At 47.9% G+C, this 20,199-nt stretch overlaps 1 protein-coding gene across 1 annotated transcript in view; it reads left to right on the top strand.

The window, feature by feature from the left end:
• The first annotated feature begins 361 nt into the window (after positions 1-361).
• Positions 362-20,199, top strand: part of ANO1 (anoctamin 1) — a 198,083-nt gene continuing 178,245 nt past the window's right edge. The window contains exon 1 of the mRNA XM_008017193.3: positions 362-738. Within this exon, the coding sequence (XP_008015384.3) occupies positions 681-738 (58 nt within the window). The 5' untranslated portion in view covers positions 362-680. The remainder of the gene's footprint in view (positions 739-20,199) is intronic.

The raw sequence follows: 20,199 nt of genomic DNA, 5'->3' as shown, positions 1-20,199 counted from the left end.
TGGGCTTCCGCCTCCTGGTGTGACAAATTGACAGTGATTCGTCGGGGTCCTGCCCCCTGGGGCAGGGGCCAGCGCGCTCTCCTGATGCGGGAACCAGGGCCACTCACCGAACCGCCTCGCGCCCGGGGCTGCGCCCGTCTCTGGGGGATTGGCTCAAGGCTCCCTCCCGTAGTCAATACCCCTTCCCTGGGGCCCTGGGTGGGGGCGCACCTCGCAGGGCCGCTCGGGGCCCCACTGCCCGCCCCAACTGATAAGACGGTCTGGGAGCTGTGGAGACGCGCCCCGCGCAGCGGGAGGCCGGGGGCGGGCCGGGACCTGGGGACCAGCCGCTGCTCCTCTGCAGCGTCCCGCGCCGCTCGCTGGGCGTCCGAGGAGCGCGGGGCGGGGCGAGGGCGGTGTCCGCAGGTAACCCCCGGGGGGCGGGGAGGTCTGCCGGGACCCCCAGACCAAAAAGCCTAGGGGGAGGAGCGGCGCGGCTGTGCGCGAGGGCAACCAAGTTTGGCTCCAGCACGCGCGGCTTCGCTACTGCCTCTGGGGAGGAGAGAGGGGACTGTCCCCTTCCGAGCTGGGCTCGGACTTTGGCCCCCAGAGCCGCCGCAGACCTCCAGGGGTGACTTCGTCGCTCCCTATTCTGGACTCGCTGTGTCCCGGGTGCACCGGAGCCGCGCAGCGAACGCGCCATGCAGGAGGGCGACATCGGCCTGGAGGGGCTGCCCCTCAAGGAAGCCCCCACAGCCCGTGAGTATCCAGGGCGGCACCGGGGGTGAGGGACCGCCAGCGCGGCCGCAGTGGATCTGGGACGCCCCAGGGACAGTGGCTTGCGGAGGACTCAGGGGCGCACGGGGAGCAGGAGACAGGGACCCCCACCTCTGGTGGCGGGGACAGTCCTCCTTGCGCTGCTCCCGGTAAAGGCGAGAGGGGAGGGGCTGTGTCAGTCACAGGTCGCAGGGGCACTGACAGACAAACAGACGACAGACAGAGCCCCGGGGCTGGGCTGGGGCTGGGGGCGCCGCCCGACAGGGGCCCCCGCGCGGCCCCTGGGGAGACATCTGCTAGGCCGGCTGGGCTGTTCCCAATCCCGGGGGAGCGTCTTGCAGCGGATACGAGGTTTTCGGATGTTTTTACAGGAGCTATTAATACACATAATATTTCCGTGCTATTCTGGAGATTTATTTGCGATATAAAGTCACTACTATGACTCGAAATCATAATGGAAACTGGGAGGAACTTAGCCGGAGACAAATGAGGCCTGGACGCTAGGCGGGAGGGGGAGTCCCTGATTTCCTCCCCCCTGGCTGCACATAAATCACCACCCAGGATATTTTTGTACCAATAATTTTAAAATAAATGACCCAAGCCCTGTTTCCTGGACGATTTTCCCCTCCCAGTTCAGAGGTTATTAAATAAACCTACGAGTGGGCTAGTGACAAGGGGGCTGCAGTGTGCAGTGGGTTTTATTTAGTTACACGCCGAGCTCTGCCCTTCTGAAGCCCTGGTTAGGAGGCAGTGCCCTGCATTAAGGATGCCACCGCCAACCCGGGACTGCTAACTATAGCATGGGAAGCCTCCTTTCATTCTTCCTCCCTCCCGCCCCCGACTTTCCTTCTTTTCGAATTCCCATGGAGAAACTTACTCTGATGCGTGCCTTTCCAACGGCGGGTTTGGCTTCCTTCTAGAAGTGACACTGGACACTCATCAAATTAAAGGCCCAGAAGAAAGAGAAAGGGGCCCTTCCAGCCAGAGCAGGCAAAAAACCTGGGCACTGAAGTGGGTCACCAGGGCCTGTTCGTGTGCAGCCCGGCTGTCCCGCCTTCCTGAGAGGCTTCCTCAAGCTCCTATGTAGAAATGATCTGTTCTGTGATCCACTGAAAACACAGCCCCAGCTCACTGTGTATGACCATCCCACCAAGTTCCAGGCACTGGTTCAATTGCTTCACACTTTTATCCTCAGCGCTACCCTGTAAAGGGGTGCGTGATCATCCCCATCGTGCAGACAAAGAAACTGAGGCCACACAGCCAGTAACTGATGGCACCAAGACTAGAACTGAGGCCTATTGTTCCCAGGCTACTTGGGGGCAGAGGTAGGAGGATCTCTTGAGCCTGCGGTGTGCCGAGATCATGCACTGCACTCCAGCCTGGGTAACGGAGCAAGACCATGTCTCAAAAAAAAAAAAAAAAAAAAAAAAAAAAAAAACCACAAAAAAAACAAAAAACAAAACAAACAAACAAAATACTAGAACCCAGGATGTCTGAGTCCAGCTGCTGTGAGGCCACTGCCTCTCCCTTTCCCCACCCTAGGCAGAATCACCCAGCAATGCATCTAGGACATCTTGAGGAAACTGTTCCCTGTGCACAAGGGTGTACTGCAGGCCTATGCTTTGGCCTTTATAGGGTTCGCATTTGGGCATGGGTCATATCTCAGATGTGAGGACCTGGAGCGTTCCTTATTGGAGGATTCAGCTGATCGGATCTGAGCTGTAATCATGGATGGATGACGGCCTCAGCCTCCACTCCCGGAGAGCAGGCCTTTCCTGTCGCTGCCGCTGCACCTCAGCTGTGTGAGGGGTGGAACTGTGTCCCCTTCCCCCTGCCCTGGGTAGCAGCAGTGTCAGGAGTAAAACTCCAGGAAGGGTGTCCCAGCCTCAGTTCTCGGGTTTGCTGTCAGATGTATCATTCCACCACAGCAGACACGAAGACATACCACAGAAAGCCTCACAGCACCACGCCACTCTCACTCTGCCCATGCCATTTACACCTGGAGGCTGTCAGTGACTTCACCCATAAATAGGAAATTTAAAAAGCCATAAAGTTGGAGAACAGAAAGAGGTCTGGGTTCCCCCTTTTTCCTGCCACCGGCACCCAGACCCAGAGAGAGGAAGGACTTGTGAAGTACAGAGAACCCCAATTCCAGAGCCAGCTTCTCAGGTCTCAATCCTAGCTTTGCTGTCTGCAGCCCTGTGCCCTTGGCCGACTTGCTTAACCACTCTGTGCCTTATCTGTAAAGTCCAGAGGGTGGCTGTGAAAATGATATGAGTCTATAGCCTTTCCAAGGTGCCTGACTCTGTTCTGTGCATGAGTGAGTATTGCTGTCATTGTCATCAGCGTCATCACTGCAAGCTTCATCCATATGACCCAGATGTGAAGTCACACCCAGTGCTCTGTAACTGATCCCATAACCTGCTCATTCTCACTCCCCTGCAAAGCCACAAGCCCACGCTCCCAGGGAGCAATTGAATGGCACAGATGCCCCCTCCCATTCTGACTTCTTCGCAGCTCCTTCATTATTCTTTAATAAGCTATTTATTTACATGCTTGTGGTCTGAACCTCCCACAAGGACAGGTGGAGTTAGGGTGAGGTCTGTGGCATCCCTCCACTGGGACATGTCTGCCCAGCTCACTCCTGTGCAACCCTCAGAACCCAACTGGGATATCCCCTTGTCTTGGAAATCAACCCACATGCCTCTCTGCACTAATGGTACCCTGGGCACCAAGTGAAGGAGGGAGGGAATGAGGAAGGAAGGAAGGAAGGAATGAGGAAGGAAGGAAAGAAGGAAGGAAGGAAGGAAAGAAGGAAGGAAGGAAGGAAGGAAGGAAGGAAGGAAGGAAGGAAGGAAGGAAGGAAGAAGAGGTCAGGAGGGAGAGAGGGAGGGAGGGAGAGGGGGACAAAGGAAGGGAGGGAGGGGAGATGATGCTCCCTAATGCTGGTTGAGCAGGTGACCGCGTGCCAGTCACCCATGGAAGCCCTGGTACCTGCATCATCACGTACAACCCTCACTCACTGTATGAGGTGGGTCCCGTTGTTTCTCCCCATTTATGATGAGGAAACTATGGCACGGAGAGATTTCTCAAGGTCCTATAGCTGGTGACAGAGGCAGGATTTGAACTCCAGGCAAGCACGCTGTGCATTTAATCATAGTGATATCTTACCCATTCAGGGGGGAGAGAAAGAGTTTTCCCTCCTGAAGCTTTCACCCACAGAGTTATTGAGCACCTACTCTGTGCCTGACACATTGAGTGGGTGGTGTGGGAACACACCTGAAAGAGGTGGGGGGAGAACATTCCAGGTAGAAGAAATAGCCAGTGCAGAAGCCCCGGCACGAGTGTTCTTGAATATGCTGGGTGGATTCCAGAACCAGCTGGGACAGGGAGGGAAAGAGGGAGCAGGAGGGGCAACCCAAGAGGTATGGAAAGTGTGGAGCCAGTGTGGGGGTCGCCATGGCCACTGTAACCATGGGAGCTAAATAATACTCTCCACCCCCTCCCCGCCACTTGCCACTGCAGTAGGGTTTGGAGCAGTAGGGTTTGGAGCAGGGAAGGGACCTGGGCTGACTTGGGTTCTAACAGATCCTTCTGGCTGTCCCGCAGAGAACAATTTGATGGGCCAGGGGCAGAAGCTTGCTCAGAAGCTCTTGCAATAATCCGGGTGCACAAGGCAGGTAGGGGAGGGTGACCCCAGGTCTATTTTGAAAGTGGGGCCCACAGGAATTGCCGGCACATGGGATGTGGAGGCTGAGAGCAAGAGAGTCATCAAAAATGGTTCTGAGATTTTCAGATTGAGTGGCTTGAAAAAGGAGGAGTCCACAAGGAGAGGTTCGAGTGGGGATAAGTGAGAGGTTTACTATTCGTTGTTTTGTTTTGTTTTAAATTGTGGTAGATATTATATATATACCATAACATTTTAATCATTTTAAGTGTACAATTCAGTGGCATTAAATACATTCATGATGTCATACAACTATCATCACTATCTATTTTCAAAACTTTTTCATCACCCCAAATAGGAATTCTGTATCCATTAAACAGTCACTCCCCATTCCCCACCCCACCCTGCCTCGCCTAACCCCTGGTAATCCCTATCTATTCTAACATCTGTCTCTATAAATTTGTCTATTCTAGACACTGCATATAAATGGTATCACACAATATTTGTCCTTTTGTGTCTGACTTCTTTCACTTGGCATGTTTTCAAGGCATCCATGTTGTAGCGTATATCAGTAATCATTAGTTTTATGGATGAATAATGTTCCATTGAATGGATATACCACATTGTGTTCGTCCATTCATCTATTGACAGACAGGGGTTATTTCCATCTTTTGGTTATTTTGAAAATGCTGCCATGAACATTTGCATGTGAGTGTCTGTTAAGTTCCTATTTCCAAATCTCTGAGGTATATACCTAGAAGTAAAATTGTTAGATCGTATAGTTTTATCTTTAACTTTTTAAGGAACTGTCAAACTGTTTTACACAATGACTACACCATTTTACAGGCCCACTACTAGTGTACAAGGGTTCTAGAGTCTCCACACCCTTACCAGCACTTGATATATGTATTGTTTAATTACAGCAATCCTGTGGGTGTGAAGTGGTATATCATTGTGGCTTTGATTTCCATTGGCCTAATCACTATGTTACTATGTTGAGCCTGTGCTTGTAGATCATTTGTTTATCTTCTTTGGAGAAATATCTACTCAATTCCTTTGTCTATTTTCTAATTGAGTTGTTTGTCTTTTTGTTGTTGGATTGCAGGAGCTTTTATAGAGCCTGGATATTAAACTTTTATCAGTTGAATAATTTGCAGATATCTTCTCCCATTCTGTAGGTTGTCTTTTCACTTTCTCAATAATGTCCTTTGATGTACAAAATTTTTAATTTTCATGAAGCCCAACTTATCTACATTTTCTTTTGTTGCTCATGCTTTTGGTGTCATCTCTAAGAATTCATTGCCAAATTCAAGGTCGCAACGATTTACCCCTATGTTTTCCTCTAAGAGTTTTATGCTTTTAGTTTTTATATTTAGGTCAGTCCATTTTTAGTTAATTTTTGTATGTGGAGTATGGTAGAGAGCCAACTTCGTTCTTCGGCATGTGAATATCCATTTGTTTCAGCACAATTTGTTGAAAAGACTGTTCTGTAGGGGTTTGCTTTTGAGCATGTTAATAATTACAAGAATCACAAAAGCTGACATTTGGCACACTTCCTGCACACCAGCTGTCATTCAGAGCACTTGGTGTATTTGAACTTGGGGTAGGTTTGGGATGCCGTGTGGACATTTACAAGGAGACAGACTCAATGTCAACCCCAAGACCACAGACAGATTCCTCCATTGACAGCAGGGGTAGGAGTGACCCATCTAGAGAGGAGCCTGCCCCCTGTCCTCTGTGACCAAATGCAGAGGCTGAAGGAGGCATTGCCCAGGAGACCACCATGCCACCTGCAGTGATGGGCAAATCCCAGTTGTGAACAGAACCCAATGTTCTGTGGAAATGGTTCACCCAGTGAGTTTCTCTTCCATATTGTGATGTAAATAGCTGAGGAAACTTCTGCCTCTGCAGTTGGATGCATCATTTAAATCAAACTAAACAGTCATAGATGCATCTCTTTCTTTAGGACAGCTACAGCACCAGAAATGGGGGATACAGTGTATCCACAATTCCAGGAACTGGGATATAATGCAGCCATAGGACCAGAAGGTGGGGATACAGTGTAGCTATAGCCCTTGCTCTCATGGAGTGCAGTCTATGCAGCTTTATACTATGATCTGTGTTGTGAAAGGCTTCTAATTCTGGCTAAGTAAGCTTTGTGTGCCGATAATGGGTCCACCCCAATATCCCAGGCCCCCTACCTCTGTGCTGATACCATGCGAGCTCAGCTCCCACTTCTCTTAGAGCATGCAGCAACTCGTGTCTCAGTTAATTTCGTCCCCCACTTCTGTCTCCCTTGATGGACTTGGTCTACTTGGTGGCAAGAACCATGTCTCATTCATTTCTCTAGCCCTAGCCCAGGGCCTGGCCATGGCAGGCCTGGCAAAAGTCAGATGGATAAACAGATGGATGGATGAGTGATGGGTGGGTAGACGAATGGATGATGGATGGATTGTAGATGAATGGATGGATGGACGAATGGATAGATGGATGGATGGATGGATGGATGAGTGATGGGTGGGTAGATGAATGGATGATGGATGAATTATAGATGAATGGATGGATGGATGAATGGATAGATGGATGGATTGGTGGATCAACGGATGGATGATGGATAAATGGATGAATGGAGAGCTGGACAGCTGGATAGATGAATGGATGGATGGATGGATGGATGGATGGATGGATGGATAGATGAATGGATGGATAGATGGATGGATGGATGGATGGATGGATGGATGGATGGATGGATGGATGATGGATGATAGTTGACAGATTTTATCAACTCATTTTGTTCTAGGCACTATTGCAAGCCCTTTACTCATGTCATTCCCTTTAATACATGTTAAGTGATATTAGGAGAAACTTTGAACTCCAGACAAGAAAACTGAGGAAATGAAAGAGCAAGGAATGTGCCTAAGCTCCCACAGCCCAGAGTGTTCTGTGAATCCATCAGGATGGGCTAACCACACCTGGCTGGGCAGGGGAGGCCCCTGAGACTCAGATGTTGAGAGACAAGGCCTACCAGAGTTAGGCATGGCAGGATAGGGACTGCCGCTCTGTCTCCTGGCTCCAACCTGGGTCCTCACCAACTCAGCTGCTGCCTCCCCAGCTCTCTGGAGAGAAGACATGTCCCTGTGACTGCCTTGCTGCTGCAGAAGCCACACTGGAGAGATTGGACTGTTTGGTGAGGCCTTCGTCTCTCCCTGTGCCTGCCTCTGCCTGGCATTGTTCCCGCCTATCAATGTCTATCATGGCCCTCAGCCTTCAGCACTGGGCATACATGCCAGGGTTTTCATACTGCGTAATGAAGCATTAAAAGCCTTCCCAGCCCTCGGAGATCCATTTGACAATGGTCACATGGCCATTAGGTAGACAAATTACTAGTTTCATGTATTTAGCCCTGGAAGGCGACCCACACATACAGTAGATGCCTTCCTGGTAATTCCAGCTTTCTTTCTCATGGCAGCTCATGGGGACATTTTGCCTCCTCTGGGCCTTTTGCCATGATTCGTCTGGGCTCTGGGTGCCCACATGCAGCCAAACCCACACAACCCTGGGAATGCCAGCGCCACCCCCATGGGGCCAGTTGCCGCCTCCTGAGACAGCGCCCTGTCTTCAGCTGCACCCTTGTTTGCCCCTGGGTGTGGTGTGCAAACACTACCCTTGATACCCAAGACTTAATTCTTTCCCTTTTACACTTAATCGGAATTATTTCTGCCCACATATGGCCTCCGGTGTGTAATGATTTTTTAATGCATTTACATGGCACTTCAACACAAAAGTCTGAACGTGGTGGAAATGGAGCTATTGATGTTAGCAATGAGAAAGGAGGCATAATCTGGCATAATGTTTATTGCATTGTGTTTCCTGGACCGTCAACAGCTGGATATTGGGACAGACTGGGAATTCGGGGGAAAAGGGAGAGGGCCTCGGGTAATATTCTGGTTCCTGCTTGCAAACTTGATCAACGTGGGCACTAGGCCAAAGGTAGCGTTTGCTTCCTCGTCCCAGCTCCGTCTTCAGATCTCCCCAGCCTGCATCCCTTTACAAGTCACAAAACTGTGGGCACCACTGTATCCTTGCCCCTTGGTTTGTCTCCCCACTTCCAGTCCACTGCCTGGTGCAGTTGGCGTCCCTTCCTGTGCATTTCTGGAATCTGTCCACTGCTTTCCATGTCTACAGACAAACAAGATGACTTCACTCTTTCTCTCTTCATGGCCTGCCTGCAAGCAGGGCTCACCTGCCTCTCTGGATTCCTTTCTCTCCCCCAGCTGCCCTCTCCGTCTGGCCTCACTGGCCTTCCTATAGCCCTTCATCCCCTCTTCCCTGCTCCTGGGGCCTTGGTACCTGTAGCCCCTTGGCCTGTAGCCCCATTGCTCCCTCTGCAATGTGACACCTGGCCCCTCTCCCTGGGCACTCACACAGCTGCCCCACATTGATTTTCATGAGGACTCGGTCAGTATCACTCCCCCCTGTACTTGACCAAGTTCCAAAAGGCAGGTCCAGGCTTGTTTTTGCCAATTTGATTTTACTCCCCCAATTTGTCATTAAACCCCCCACAGCCACAACTGGAAGAGACCTAAGTGGTCCTTGGGCTAGCTGAGCGTCACCACTGGGGTTCAGGAAACCCTTGCACAGTGTTCTTGGTCTCAGAAGACTCCTGCGAATTAAATCCACCATTTTATTTCATTTTTGTCATATATGATAAAGAAGTGATTTTAAGCAAAAATATTTCATTTTGGATGCTGATCTATTATTGAAAAGTGTGAATTTATGTGTTCATTCCCCTCTCCCTGGATGCATGGGTGGATGAATGGATGGATGGGTGGGTGGATGGATGGGTGGATGGGTGGATGGATGAATGGATGGATGGATGGGTAGATGGATGGGTGGATGGGTGGATGGATGGGTGGATGGGTGGGTGGGTGGGTGGATGGATGGATGGATGGATGGATGGATGGATGGATGGATGGGGGGATGGATGGGTGGATGGATGGATGGATGGATGGATGGATGGATGGATGGATGCATGCATGGGTGGATGGATGGGTGGGTGGATGGATGGATGGATGGGTGGGTGGATGGATGGATGAATGGATGGATGGATGGGTAGATGGATGGATGGGTGGATGAATAGATGGATGGGTGGATGGATGGGTGGATGGATGGATGGATGGATGAAAAAATGAATGAATGGAGAGATGGAAGAATGGAGGGATGGAGATAGGCAGATAAAAGGAGGGAGGAAGAGAGAGATTTCTATATATTTTGAATAATACAGATAATCTCTATAGACATCATCTATATATATGATGGCAATTTTTAATTTTCACTCATTTATCAAGAACAACTCTTCAATACTTGGTAAAGAGGGAGCATGATTCGTCAAATGCAAACAAGAACGTTCATTTTATGACTGGTTTGGGGTGATGCTATCACATCAAAAATAGCCCCAAACTGCTTCCATCAGTTTGCATGTTATATTTCCAAAGTCAGCCAACTGGGTTTTGTCTATTTCGTGACTTGTTTCTACATAATGACACAAGAGGTGTAAGTTCAGACTGCTTTTCACAAGCTCTTCCCCACCAGACACACATAGTAGGCATGAGATGGGCTCACTTCCAGCCATGTATATTCACATCAGATTATAGTCATCACCATCGTTCCTTTGTTTTTGTTTAAGTAAACTTTTGCTTTTAGAACAGTTTTCGCTCTACAGAATTATTGCAAAGATAGCACAGAAAATTTCCACATACTGCGCCCTGTTTCCCCTGTTTTTAACATTTTATGTTAGTGTGGTATGTGTATCATCATTAATGCACCAACGCTGGCTTTTTTTTTTTTTTTAAGATGGAGTCTCACTCTGTCAGCCAGGCTGGAGTGCAATGGCATGATTTTGGCCCACTGCCATCTCCACTTCCCCAGTTCAAGCAATTCTCCTGCCTCAGCCTCCTGAGTAGCTGGGACTACAGGCACGTGCCACCACACCCAGCTACTTTTGTATTTTTAGTAGAGATGGGGTTTCACCATGTGGGCCAGGCTGGTCTCTAACTCCTGACCTTGTGATCTACCCACCTCAGCCTCCCAAAGTGCTAGGATTACAGATATGAGCCACCTCGCCCAGCCCCTGGTACATTTTTGTCTAAAGCCCATAGTGTATGCAGATGTCCTTGGCTTTTGTCTAACACCTGTTTCTGTCCTAGGATCCCTTCCAGAGCACCACAGTGCATTTAGTCCTCATGACTCTTTAGGCTCCTCTTGGCTGTGAGAGTTTCACAGATTTTCCTTGTTTTCTGTTGACCCTGATAGTTTTGAGAAGTGCTGGTCAGGTCTTTTGTAGACTGTCCCTCAACTGGAACTTTCTTCTCATTATTCATCTGGGATTATTAGTTTGAGGGAGGAAGACCACCAAGGTAAAGAGCCATTCTCATGCATCATATCAAGATTACATCCTGTCACCATGACTTATCACTGCTGGTATGGACCCTGATCACCTGGCTGCAGCTGGGGCTGTCGGGCTTCTCTACTGTCAAGCTACTAGCATTGGTGTTTGATGTACTGGAGATTTCAGGCCGGGTGCAGTGGCTCAGATCTGTAATCCCAGCACTTTGGAAGGCAGAGGTGGAGGCGGGTGGATCACCTGAGGTCAGGAGTTCGAGACCAGCTGGCTACCAAGGTGAAGCCCTGTCTCTACTAAAAATAAAAAATTAGCCAGGCATGGTGGCATGTGCTTGTAATCCCAGCTATTTGGGAGGCTGAGACAGGAGAATCGCTTGAACCCAGGAGGAGGTAGAGGTTGCAGTGAGCCTATATCACGCCATTGCACTCCTCCCCGGGTGACAGCAAGACTTTGTCTCAAAATAAAGAAACCAACAAAAAATGAAGTACTGGAGATTTCTTAATGGGCTATAGAAGGATTTAGATGGGAACCATCAATCTATGAAACTTATGAGACCATCCTGAGCTGAATTTGCTGAAGTTGATCACACTGGGATCCTCCTTAACTAATATGTTCATATCAGTTTTCCTCATTCCTAACTCATTGGAGTTATCAATTAAACAATAGGTGAATAAGAAGACAGAGTGCTTTGCCAGGTTCCGTGCTCAGCAGCAGCTTCTGAGAACATAACGGGTTTCTAATGTGTTGGCCTTATGCACCATCGGCCCCTCTTCACCCACTAACATAAATGCCAGGGGAAAAGGGCCATGTCTCTTGGGCTCATCTCTGAATCAATGCCTAGCACAGGGACTGGCACTTAGTAGATGCTCAATAAACATTTGCTGAATGAATGAAGCATTTGTACGGCAGCTTTTCCTTCTGCTGCAAATTGGCCAGGGACGCACGTGCCTTACTGAGGATCAAACAGGCTGGGGTTCCTATCCTTTTGTGAATGTGGAGGCACTGGGGGCAGGAGGGAGGGCTATCACATGGCCACCCTGGGGAGTGTCCGATGAGAGTACTAGGGATTTCTCTAGCACTGGGACAAAAGGGAAGGGAGGCCCCAAAGACTTCTATTCAGAGCATGGCCCATACTGCTTTACTGCGAGCTTCTGAGCCAGGTGTAACCAAATGCTCGCTGCTGCCAAGATAAAAGTCTCAGGAAGGAACTTACAGAGGACTCCCAGGGGAATTCCCATAAGAAAACTTTCGTAACTGCAACCAAGTGAGATCACTTGTTGGATGGAGACAATAAAGTGGGGACAGAGCTACCCAAAATGAGCCCTTGAGAAAAAAAAATGAATGGGGAGGGTTTTTTTCTGCCAGTAATTAGCTGGATGTTTCATTTGTGTGTTTGAGGTACTCAGAGAGGAAGAAAATGGAATCTGTCACCTGCTTTATAAGGGAAAGTTTGTTAGTAAGAAATCGAGATGGGCGGAGGGGACGCATGCTCCCCACCAATCTAAAAGTCATGTCAGGTCATCAAAAAGCATTTTAAAGGAAAAGGCCCGATAAGCATAAGAAAAGGCATTTCAGTTCATTAGTCATCAGGAAATGCAAAGCAAAACCACCTGGTGATACCATCATACACACACCTGAGTGGTGAAATGCAAAGCCCATGAGATACCAAGCTTTGGCAAGAACATGGAGCAACTGGAACCCTTGCCTACTGCTCATGGGTGTGGAAACTGATAATCTGGAAGACTGATAGGCAGATTTACTATTGAACAAACACGTAGTCTGTGGCCCAGCAAAGCCATCCCTGGGTAGTCACTCAACAGAAATACACACACATCCAAAGCCGTGAGTGAAAGTGTCCCCAGCAGCACTGTTCATGATGGCCCACAATTGGAAACTCCTGCAGGGCCTGTCCACACTCAGACAGAAGGATGGATGACTATCTCACCGTCCCTTCCCGCCGTGCTGCCCTCCACAGCAACAGGAAGAACCACCTGCAACTGCTCCCAGCAACCACAGTGAATCTCACACATCTCACGTTGAACAAGAAAGGCCAGACACAAAAGGGTACCTGATCCCGTTTCTATCACACACAAAAGCAGGCAAATGAATCCATGGGGATAGAAACCAGAAGAGTGCCCTGAGGGAAAGGAAGGTGCTGCCGGGTGCTGGGTGCATGGGCATGTGTTAGCAAAACGTGCTGAGCTGCACACGTATTGCAGGTGCTTTTCTGTATATATCTGTGACACTTCAATAAGATGTTTGCATGTGTGTGTGTGTGTTGGTTTTTGTTTTTTTGAGACAGATTCTCACTCTTGTCGCCCAGGCTGGAGTGCAGTAGTGCAATCTCAGCTCACTGCAACCTCTGCTTCTCAGGTTCCAGTAAGTCTCCTGCCTCAACCTCTCCAGTAGCTGGGATTACAGGCGCCCACTACCACACTATTTTGGAAGGAGTGTTTAAATTACAGCCATGTGCTGAAATGATGTTTTGGTCAATGATGAACCATATACAGAGCAATGGTGGTCCCAAACCATCCCGTAAGATTGGGTGGCCTCAATCTGTGGTGCTACAATCTTAGGTGGTCCCGCAAGATTGTAATACCATGTTTTTACTGTACCTTTTCTATGTGTAGATATAAAAATACTTACCAGCTGAGTGCAGTGGCTCACGCCTGTAATCCCAGCACTTCGGGAGGCCGAGGCAGGTGGATCATAAGGTCAGGAGTTTGGGACCAGCCTGCCCAATATGGTGATAACCCATCTCTATTAAAAATACAAAAATTAGCCAGGCATGGTGGCAGGCGCCTGTAGTCCCAGCTACTCAGGAGGCTGAGGCAGGAGAATCGCTTGAACCTGGGAGGCGAAGGTTACAGTGAGCCAAGATGGCGCCACTGCACTCCAGCCTGGGCAACAAAGCGAGACTCCATCTCAAAAAAAAAAAAAAAGCCTTACCGTTATGTTGCCTACAGTATTCAGTGCAGTAACATTCTATGAAGGTTTGTACCGTAGATGCAACGGGCCACGCCACACAGCCTGGCTGTAGAGTGGGCTACGTCATCTAGGTTTGTATAAGAGCACTCTATCTTCACACTACGATGAAAACGCCTAATGACACATTTCTCAGAACCCCGTGGTTAAGTGGTGCGTGACTGTATTTTCCAGTTCAGTTAGAAGATATAGGTCAGGAAACAGCTTCAAAGAAGTCATGGGTGCCATCGAGTACTTCATCTGTTGGAAAGGACCAACAACCATTGAGGGAAAAGCAAACTCTGGTTCCTGTCTGATTCTATACCCCTAATACCCCAAAGTGAGCTCCTGGCAAAGTAAAGCTCTAAGTTCAAAAAAAAAAAACCAAAACCTTTAAGTGTAAAAATAAAATTATAAATATTCTAGAAGAAAATAAGATGGACACTTACATTATCTTCGGGAAAGATTTTCTGAGCACAGTACAAAACCCGGAAACTGTCAAGGAAAAATTTTTAACTTTCACAGATTCGAAAAAAAGAAACAATACCATGAACAAAACAGAAAGAAAAATAACAAGCAAGGAGTCACCATCTGCTGAGTATCCCATAAAGAGTTGTTTTTATCGCTCTAAAATACACGTATTTACAGACCAATTTAAAATAAAAGACCAACACACCAATGGGAAAATCGGCATGACCGCAATAGGCGACTTACCCCCCAAATGGCTATTTAGAAAAGACAGCTTTACTCATCGTCAGAGAGATGCACATTATAACATCTGAGACGCTCATGAAATTGGCGACATTGGTCGATATTACGATGGTTCAGCCTGTGGAAATCGAGCTGTCTCCTGACTCCGATATGGTCCCACTGGTCTCAGGACAGCTTGGAGGCATGTCGTCACCAATTCTCCCACAGACTCACTGTGAACCTCCTGTATGCAGGACGCTCTTGTATGGAAAGTGTTTCCTTCCATAGCCCTCTCCAGGCTGCAGGAAGCTTACTCTGTGCTGGGAGGGCATATTGCCCTTTATCTCCAGTGCTTAGCACAGAGGTGGGGCTTAGTAAATTGTTGGTGGATGGATGGGTGGGTGGATGGATGGATGGATGGATAAATGGGTGGATGAATGGAATGTGTGGATGGATAGGTCATTGTATTCATGGAGAGGATGGCATAAATAAAACAGATGTTTACCACTTGATCAATTCTAGAAACATATCCTACAGAATTGATTGAGCAGGTGGGCAAAGACTGTTTCACTTAGAACAGTGAAAAAGAAGTGACCCTAAGTAGGGGCTGGGTGGCGACCCGTGGACACCCCACAGGGAATAGTGTGAAGCTGTTATATCCTGGCCCTCAGCTCCTACCATGTGCTCCCAGCCTCCATGTGCCAAACATACAGCCTATCCCCACTTCTGGAGGATCTAGGCACACTCTCCTGTCCAGACCACCCCATGAGCTCCTTCTTCAGCCTGAGGCACTTTTCCTCCTGCTCTGACCCTTTGGACCTCCCTCATAACCTCTTCCCCGTCCCCAGGAGCCTACCAGGGGCTCCTTCAGCAGCCTCCAAAACCCCAGGTCCTCACAAAGTGGTCTCACCACCCTGCACCCCACCTGACTTTATCTTCATGAGGGTAGGGCTGTGTTCCCGTCTTTTTGGCCGGATGTTTTTCAAGCATCTGGTCTATGCTAGACGTGAGCTTTAGAGTAGTGAGATGTGATCCAGAACACAGTTAAATGAGAGAGAGAGTGTGTGCAAAAAGAACAAGTTACAAAATGATATGGTTTTTAGAAATTACAAGGGCTAATATTTGCTGTGTGTGACCACACGCCGGATGCTTATATGTGCACTTTTACAGGGACCATCTTATGACTTGTCATTGCGCCCTCCGAGGGAGGCACTGCTCCTTCCCCAATTTAAGATGAGGCAGCCTCAAAGGTCACATGGTTGTGATGTGGTGAAGACTGTGCTCAAATCCACACAGCGGAAACCCAGGCTTCCCGGCCACTCTCAGATGGGGGCTATGAGAATAAAGCATATCGCGAAGTTACGCAGCATCTCCTGGCTCTCAGGGCTTGCAACCACGGGCTTCTCCATCACACTGCCCTCAAAAAACACCGTGGAGCAATGGAGATATCTTTTGTGTGGCTGCCCTGGTTTCTTCTAGACTTGGCAAATAAGCTTTCAGTGCTACTGGGAGAGATTTAACACAGTGGGCACAAGTGAGGTTGACTTACACCAGCACATCTTTGAACAGCCCTTGACTTGTGGAATTAGAATTGGTGACAGAGGCTGGGCGCCATGGCTCACGCCTGTGATCCAAACACTTTGGGTGGCCCAGGTGGGTAGATCATCTGAGGTCAGGAATTCAAGACCAGCCTGGCCAACATGGCAAAACCCCGTCTCTGCTAAAAATACAAAAATTAACCGGGCGTGGTGGCAGGTGCCTGCAATCTCAGCTACTCAGGAGACTGAGGCAGGAGAATTGCTAGAACCTGGGGGGGCAGAGACTGCAGTGAGCTGAGATCGCGCCACTGCACTCCAGCCTGGGCGACAGAGAGAGACTCCATCTCAAAAAAAAAAAGAAAAAAAAAAAAAAGAATTGGTGACAGAAAAATTCTCATGGTGCATTACAAGTGTCACCACTGGTTACTGAACATCTCTTTAGTCTTTAGAATTTTATTATGTGTTTATGTTCTCACTTACTCCACACAAATCCCCTCACAGATAGATATCATTCTCATTATTTTACAGGTGAAGAAGCTGGGGTTCAGAGAGGTGAAGTAACATGACAGAAGTCACACAGCCCGAACTGATATATCAGAGCCTAAGGCTTTTCTTTGCCAGCTTCAGAACCAAGGAGGAGATGGCATGTTGCTTAAAATGTCAACAGAAATCAAACGTTCTTGTTGGCACACTGTCCTGAATTATTCTAGGACACATCTGTGAGAAATTCCTAGGGTCTGCAATCTCCGCGTCTCTGTGGAGTCAGCCAAACATGGCCTCATTGTTGATCTTGAGAGGCATATTTTTAGTGTGAGGTGGGTTGTGTTTATTTATTCGATGAATAGCAAAATGAAGTTTCTATAAATAAAGCCATGTCTTTCTCCCCCTCTCATTTTATTTCCTGTGCACGATTCACAAGTGAGTTGACCAATCCAATGAGTTTACCAGCTCCAAAGAAACCAAAGTGGAAAAATCCCTGGGAGTGACCGAGAAGGGACAGTCCAATCTTTAAAGTGTCTCTCTATCTCGACCACCAAAGTTGTGGCTTTTGACTCCTTGTGAAGAGCAGACATCCGTCCTGTCCGGGGATGGATTCTGATCATTTTTTGTAGTAATTACATGAAGACCATTTCTCTTTTAACTGACAGCAATAGAACAGTTGTGGACCAAGTGGCAAATCCATTTCCACTTTTCAGTCTGTAAAACAGTTTGCACCAGTGTGGGGAAATAAAACACCAACACATACAAGCTTTGCAAACTCTGGGATGGCAGGTGCAACCAGCTAGGCAACCAACGACCACATTTGTGGGAAGAGATATCTCCAGCTCTTACCTACGTGGAGACACGCTCTGGTCCCTAAACACACCTCCCTGGTAGTCTCATGCACCATCTCGGGGGCGAGGACGCCCATCTTCACCTGCAAGCCAGTTTCCCTGCTGGGCATGGCGCCCGGTGAGCAGGAACTAGTTCAGGATTTCACATCCAATTTGATGCTAAAACATCCTTCCACCCAAGCGTGTGTTCCCATTGATAACCTGGTTTTCCCCCTCCCATCATGGCATTTCATCCATCATGGCTTCTTCCTGCCTACAGCTCTTCCTTATCTGAACTTGACCCCAGCCCTGTAAGCAAACTTGTAAGTCCAGGGACTGCCTGGGGTGGGCGCGCCCAGGCTTACATGAAGCTTGCCAACCCACCTCCCCTACCTCTGCTCACTGCCCTGAACCCCACACACAGCTCCTTACCTACAGATGCTGATCTCTCAAATAGCCTTTATTTCACTTTTTTTTTTTTTTTTTTTTTGAGATAGAGTCTTGCTCTGTGACCCAGACTGGAGTGCAGTAGCTCAATCTTGACTCACTGCAACCTTCACCTCCCTGGTTCAAGCAATTCTCCTGCCTCAACCTCCCCAGTAGCTGGGATTACAGGTGCCCACTACCAAGTCTGGCTAATTTTTTTATTTTTAGTAGGGACGGGATTTCACCACGTTGGCCATGCTGGTCTCAAACTCCTGACTTCAGGTGTTTGAGAGGCCGCCAGCCTCGGCCTCCCAAAGTGCTGGAATTACAGGGGTGAGCCACGCCCGTGGCCCGTTTTAATCATTTTAAGTGTGCAGTTCAGTAGTATTAACTGTATGCACATTTGCTGTGCGGCAGAACTCTAGAACTTCCTCACCTTGCAAAACTGAAACTCTGTACCCATTGAACAGCAACTTCCCCTCCCTAAGCCCCTGGCAACCACCCTTTTACTTTCTGTTTCTGAGCATTTGGTTGTTTTAGATACCCCATATGAGTGGAATCCAACAGTAATTGCCTTTCTGTATCTGGCTTACTTCACTTCGCATAATATCCTCAAAGTTCATTCAATCGGTAGCATGTTGCAGAACCTCCTTTCTTTTTAAGGCTTAACAATATTTCTTTGTGTGGATAGACCACATTTTGCTTCTCTATTGATCGGTTGATGAATAGTTAGGCTGCTTCCACTGCTTGCTTGGCTATTTCAAATAACGCTGCAATGAACCTAGGTGGGCAAATATCTCTTTGGGATCCTGCTTTAAATTCCTTTGGGGAGACACGCAGCAATGGGATTACTGGATCTATTTTTAATTTTTTTTAGGAACCTTCATGCTGTTTCCGCTGCAGTTACATTACTTTGCATTCCCACCAGTGGTACACAAAGGTTTCAGTTTCTCCACATCCTCATCCAAACATATTATTTTATGCTTCAGATTGTTATTACTTTTTTTAATAGTGGCCATCCCAGTGGGTATGAGATGGTACCTCATTGTGGTTTGGATTTGCATTTCCCTGATGGCTAGCGATGTTGAGTATCTTACCATGTGCTTGTTGACCATTTGTGTCTTCATCAGAGAAACGTCTATTAATTCTCTTGCTCACTTTAAAATCAGAGTATTGGATTTTGTTGTTGTTGTTGAGTTACAGGAGCTCTTTATATATTTTAGATATTAATCCCTTACCAAATATATGCCTTACAAATATTTCTTCCACTCTGTAAATTGCTGTTTCACTATGTTTATTTCCTTTGCTGTGCAGAAGTTTTTGAGCTCAGTACAGTCTCATTTCACTTTGGTTGCCTGTGCCTGTGGTCTCACATCCAAGAAACAATGCCGAGTCATGTCATAAGCTTTTGCCCTGTGTTTTCTTCTAGCAGGTCTGTATTTGCAGGTCTTATATTTAGGTCTTTAATCCATTTTGAGTTCATTTTTGTATATGGCGTGAGGTAAGGATCCAGCTTCATTCTTTTGCATGTGGATATCCAGTTTCCCAGCAACCTGTGGCAAAGAGATTGTCCTTTTCCCATTGAATGGTCCTGGCACATTTGTGGAAGATCATTTGACCATGTCCAGAAGGGTTTATTTCTGGGATTTCTGTTCTGTTCCATTGGCCTATGTGTCTTTCTTTCTGCCAGTGTTAACTGTTTTACTCTTTTAGCTCTTTTTTTTAAAAGGTGTGATATTTGCCTTCATCTTTGACAACATACACCTCAAACTGCTTCAATTTTTGTCCAACTTTTAATGAAATAAGTGCTCTTTAGATTTTGTGGCACATGATGACCATGGACACCTTACAAAGGTTGATTGTGCCATCCAGAGTGCTGTCCAGGTCACTGACCATGGGGAAGACATGGTCTCCCTTCCCTCTTGTTGAGTGGGGGCCTTCATAGACTCTCCAGGAGCACAGGTATCCATCAAGGAGATCCACATAGATGCGGCCTGTGTCCCACACATCTGAATGGGGAAATGTCGAGGAATCAGTGGGATGAACATGGCCCAGTTGCAGAGTCTCCAGCTAGACTAAGGCCTGTTCAACATGAGCTTAACACTGGCCTCTGGACAGTCCTTTTGGGACCTCCATGAACATTTCCCACATTCCATCATCTGGAGACAATGGGGTGTCCTTAGCAGGTTTTTATTGTTTCCTTCTCTTAACACCCAGCAGAATTTATGCCAATTTGGAAACCAAAGGATAAAGGGGCACAGTGGAGTGGTCTCTTTCCCTATGTCACCGAGTATGAGCCAAGACAAGCTGGGAGCCTGTAGCTCAGGGAGGATCTACGAATGTGGTCCTGTGAGGTCAAGCATCTCTTTCTCAGGAGAGAGGATAATAGCTCTGCCAGAGTAGTTCCTGGAAACTCTCAGAGGAGGCAGGTGAGCAGTGCTC

Source organism: Chlorocebus sabaeus, chromosome 1, assembly GCF_047675955.1.
Source record: "Chlorocebus sabaeus isolate Y175 chromosome 1, mChlSab1.0.hap1, whole genome shotgun sequence".
Taxonomy (NCBI): Eukaryota; Metazoa; Chordata; class Mammalia; order Primates; family Cercopithecidae; genus Chlorocebus; species Chlorocebus sabaeus.
This window is presented reverse-complemented; position numbering and strand designations above follow the sequence as displayed.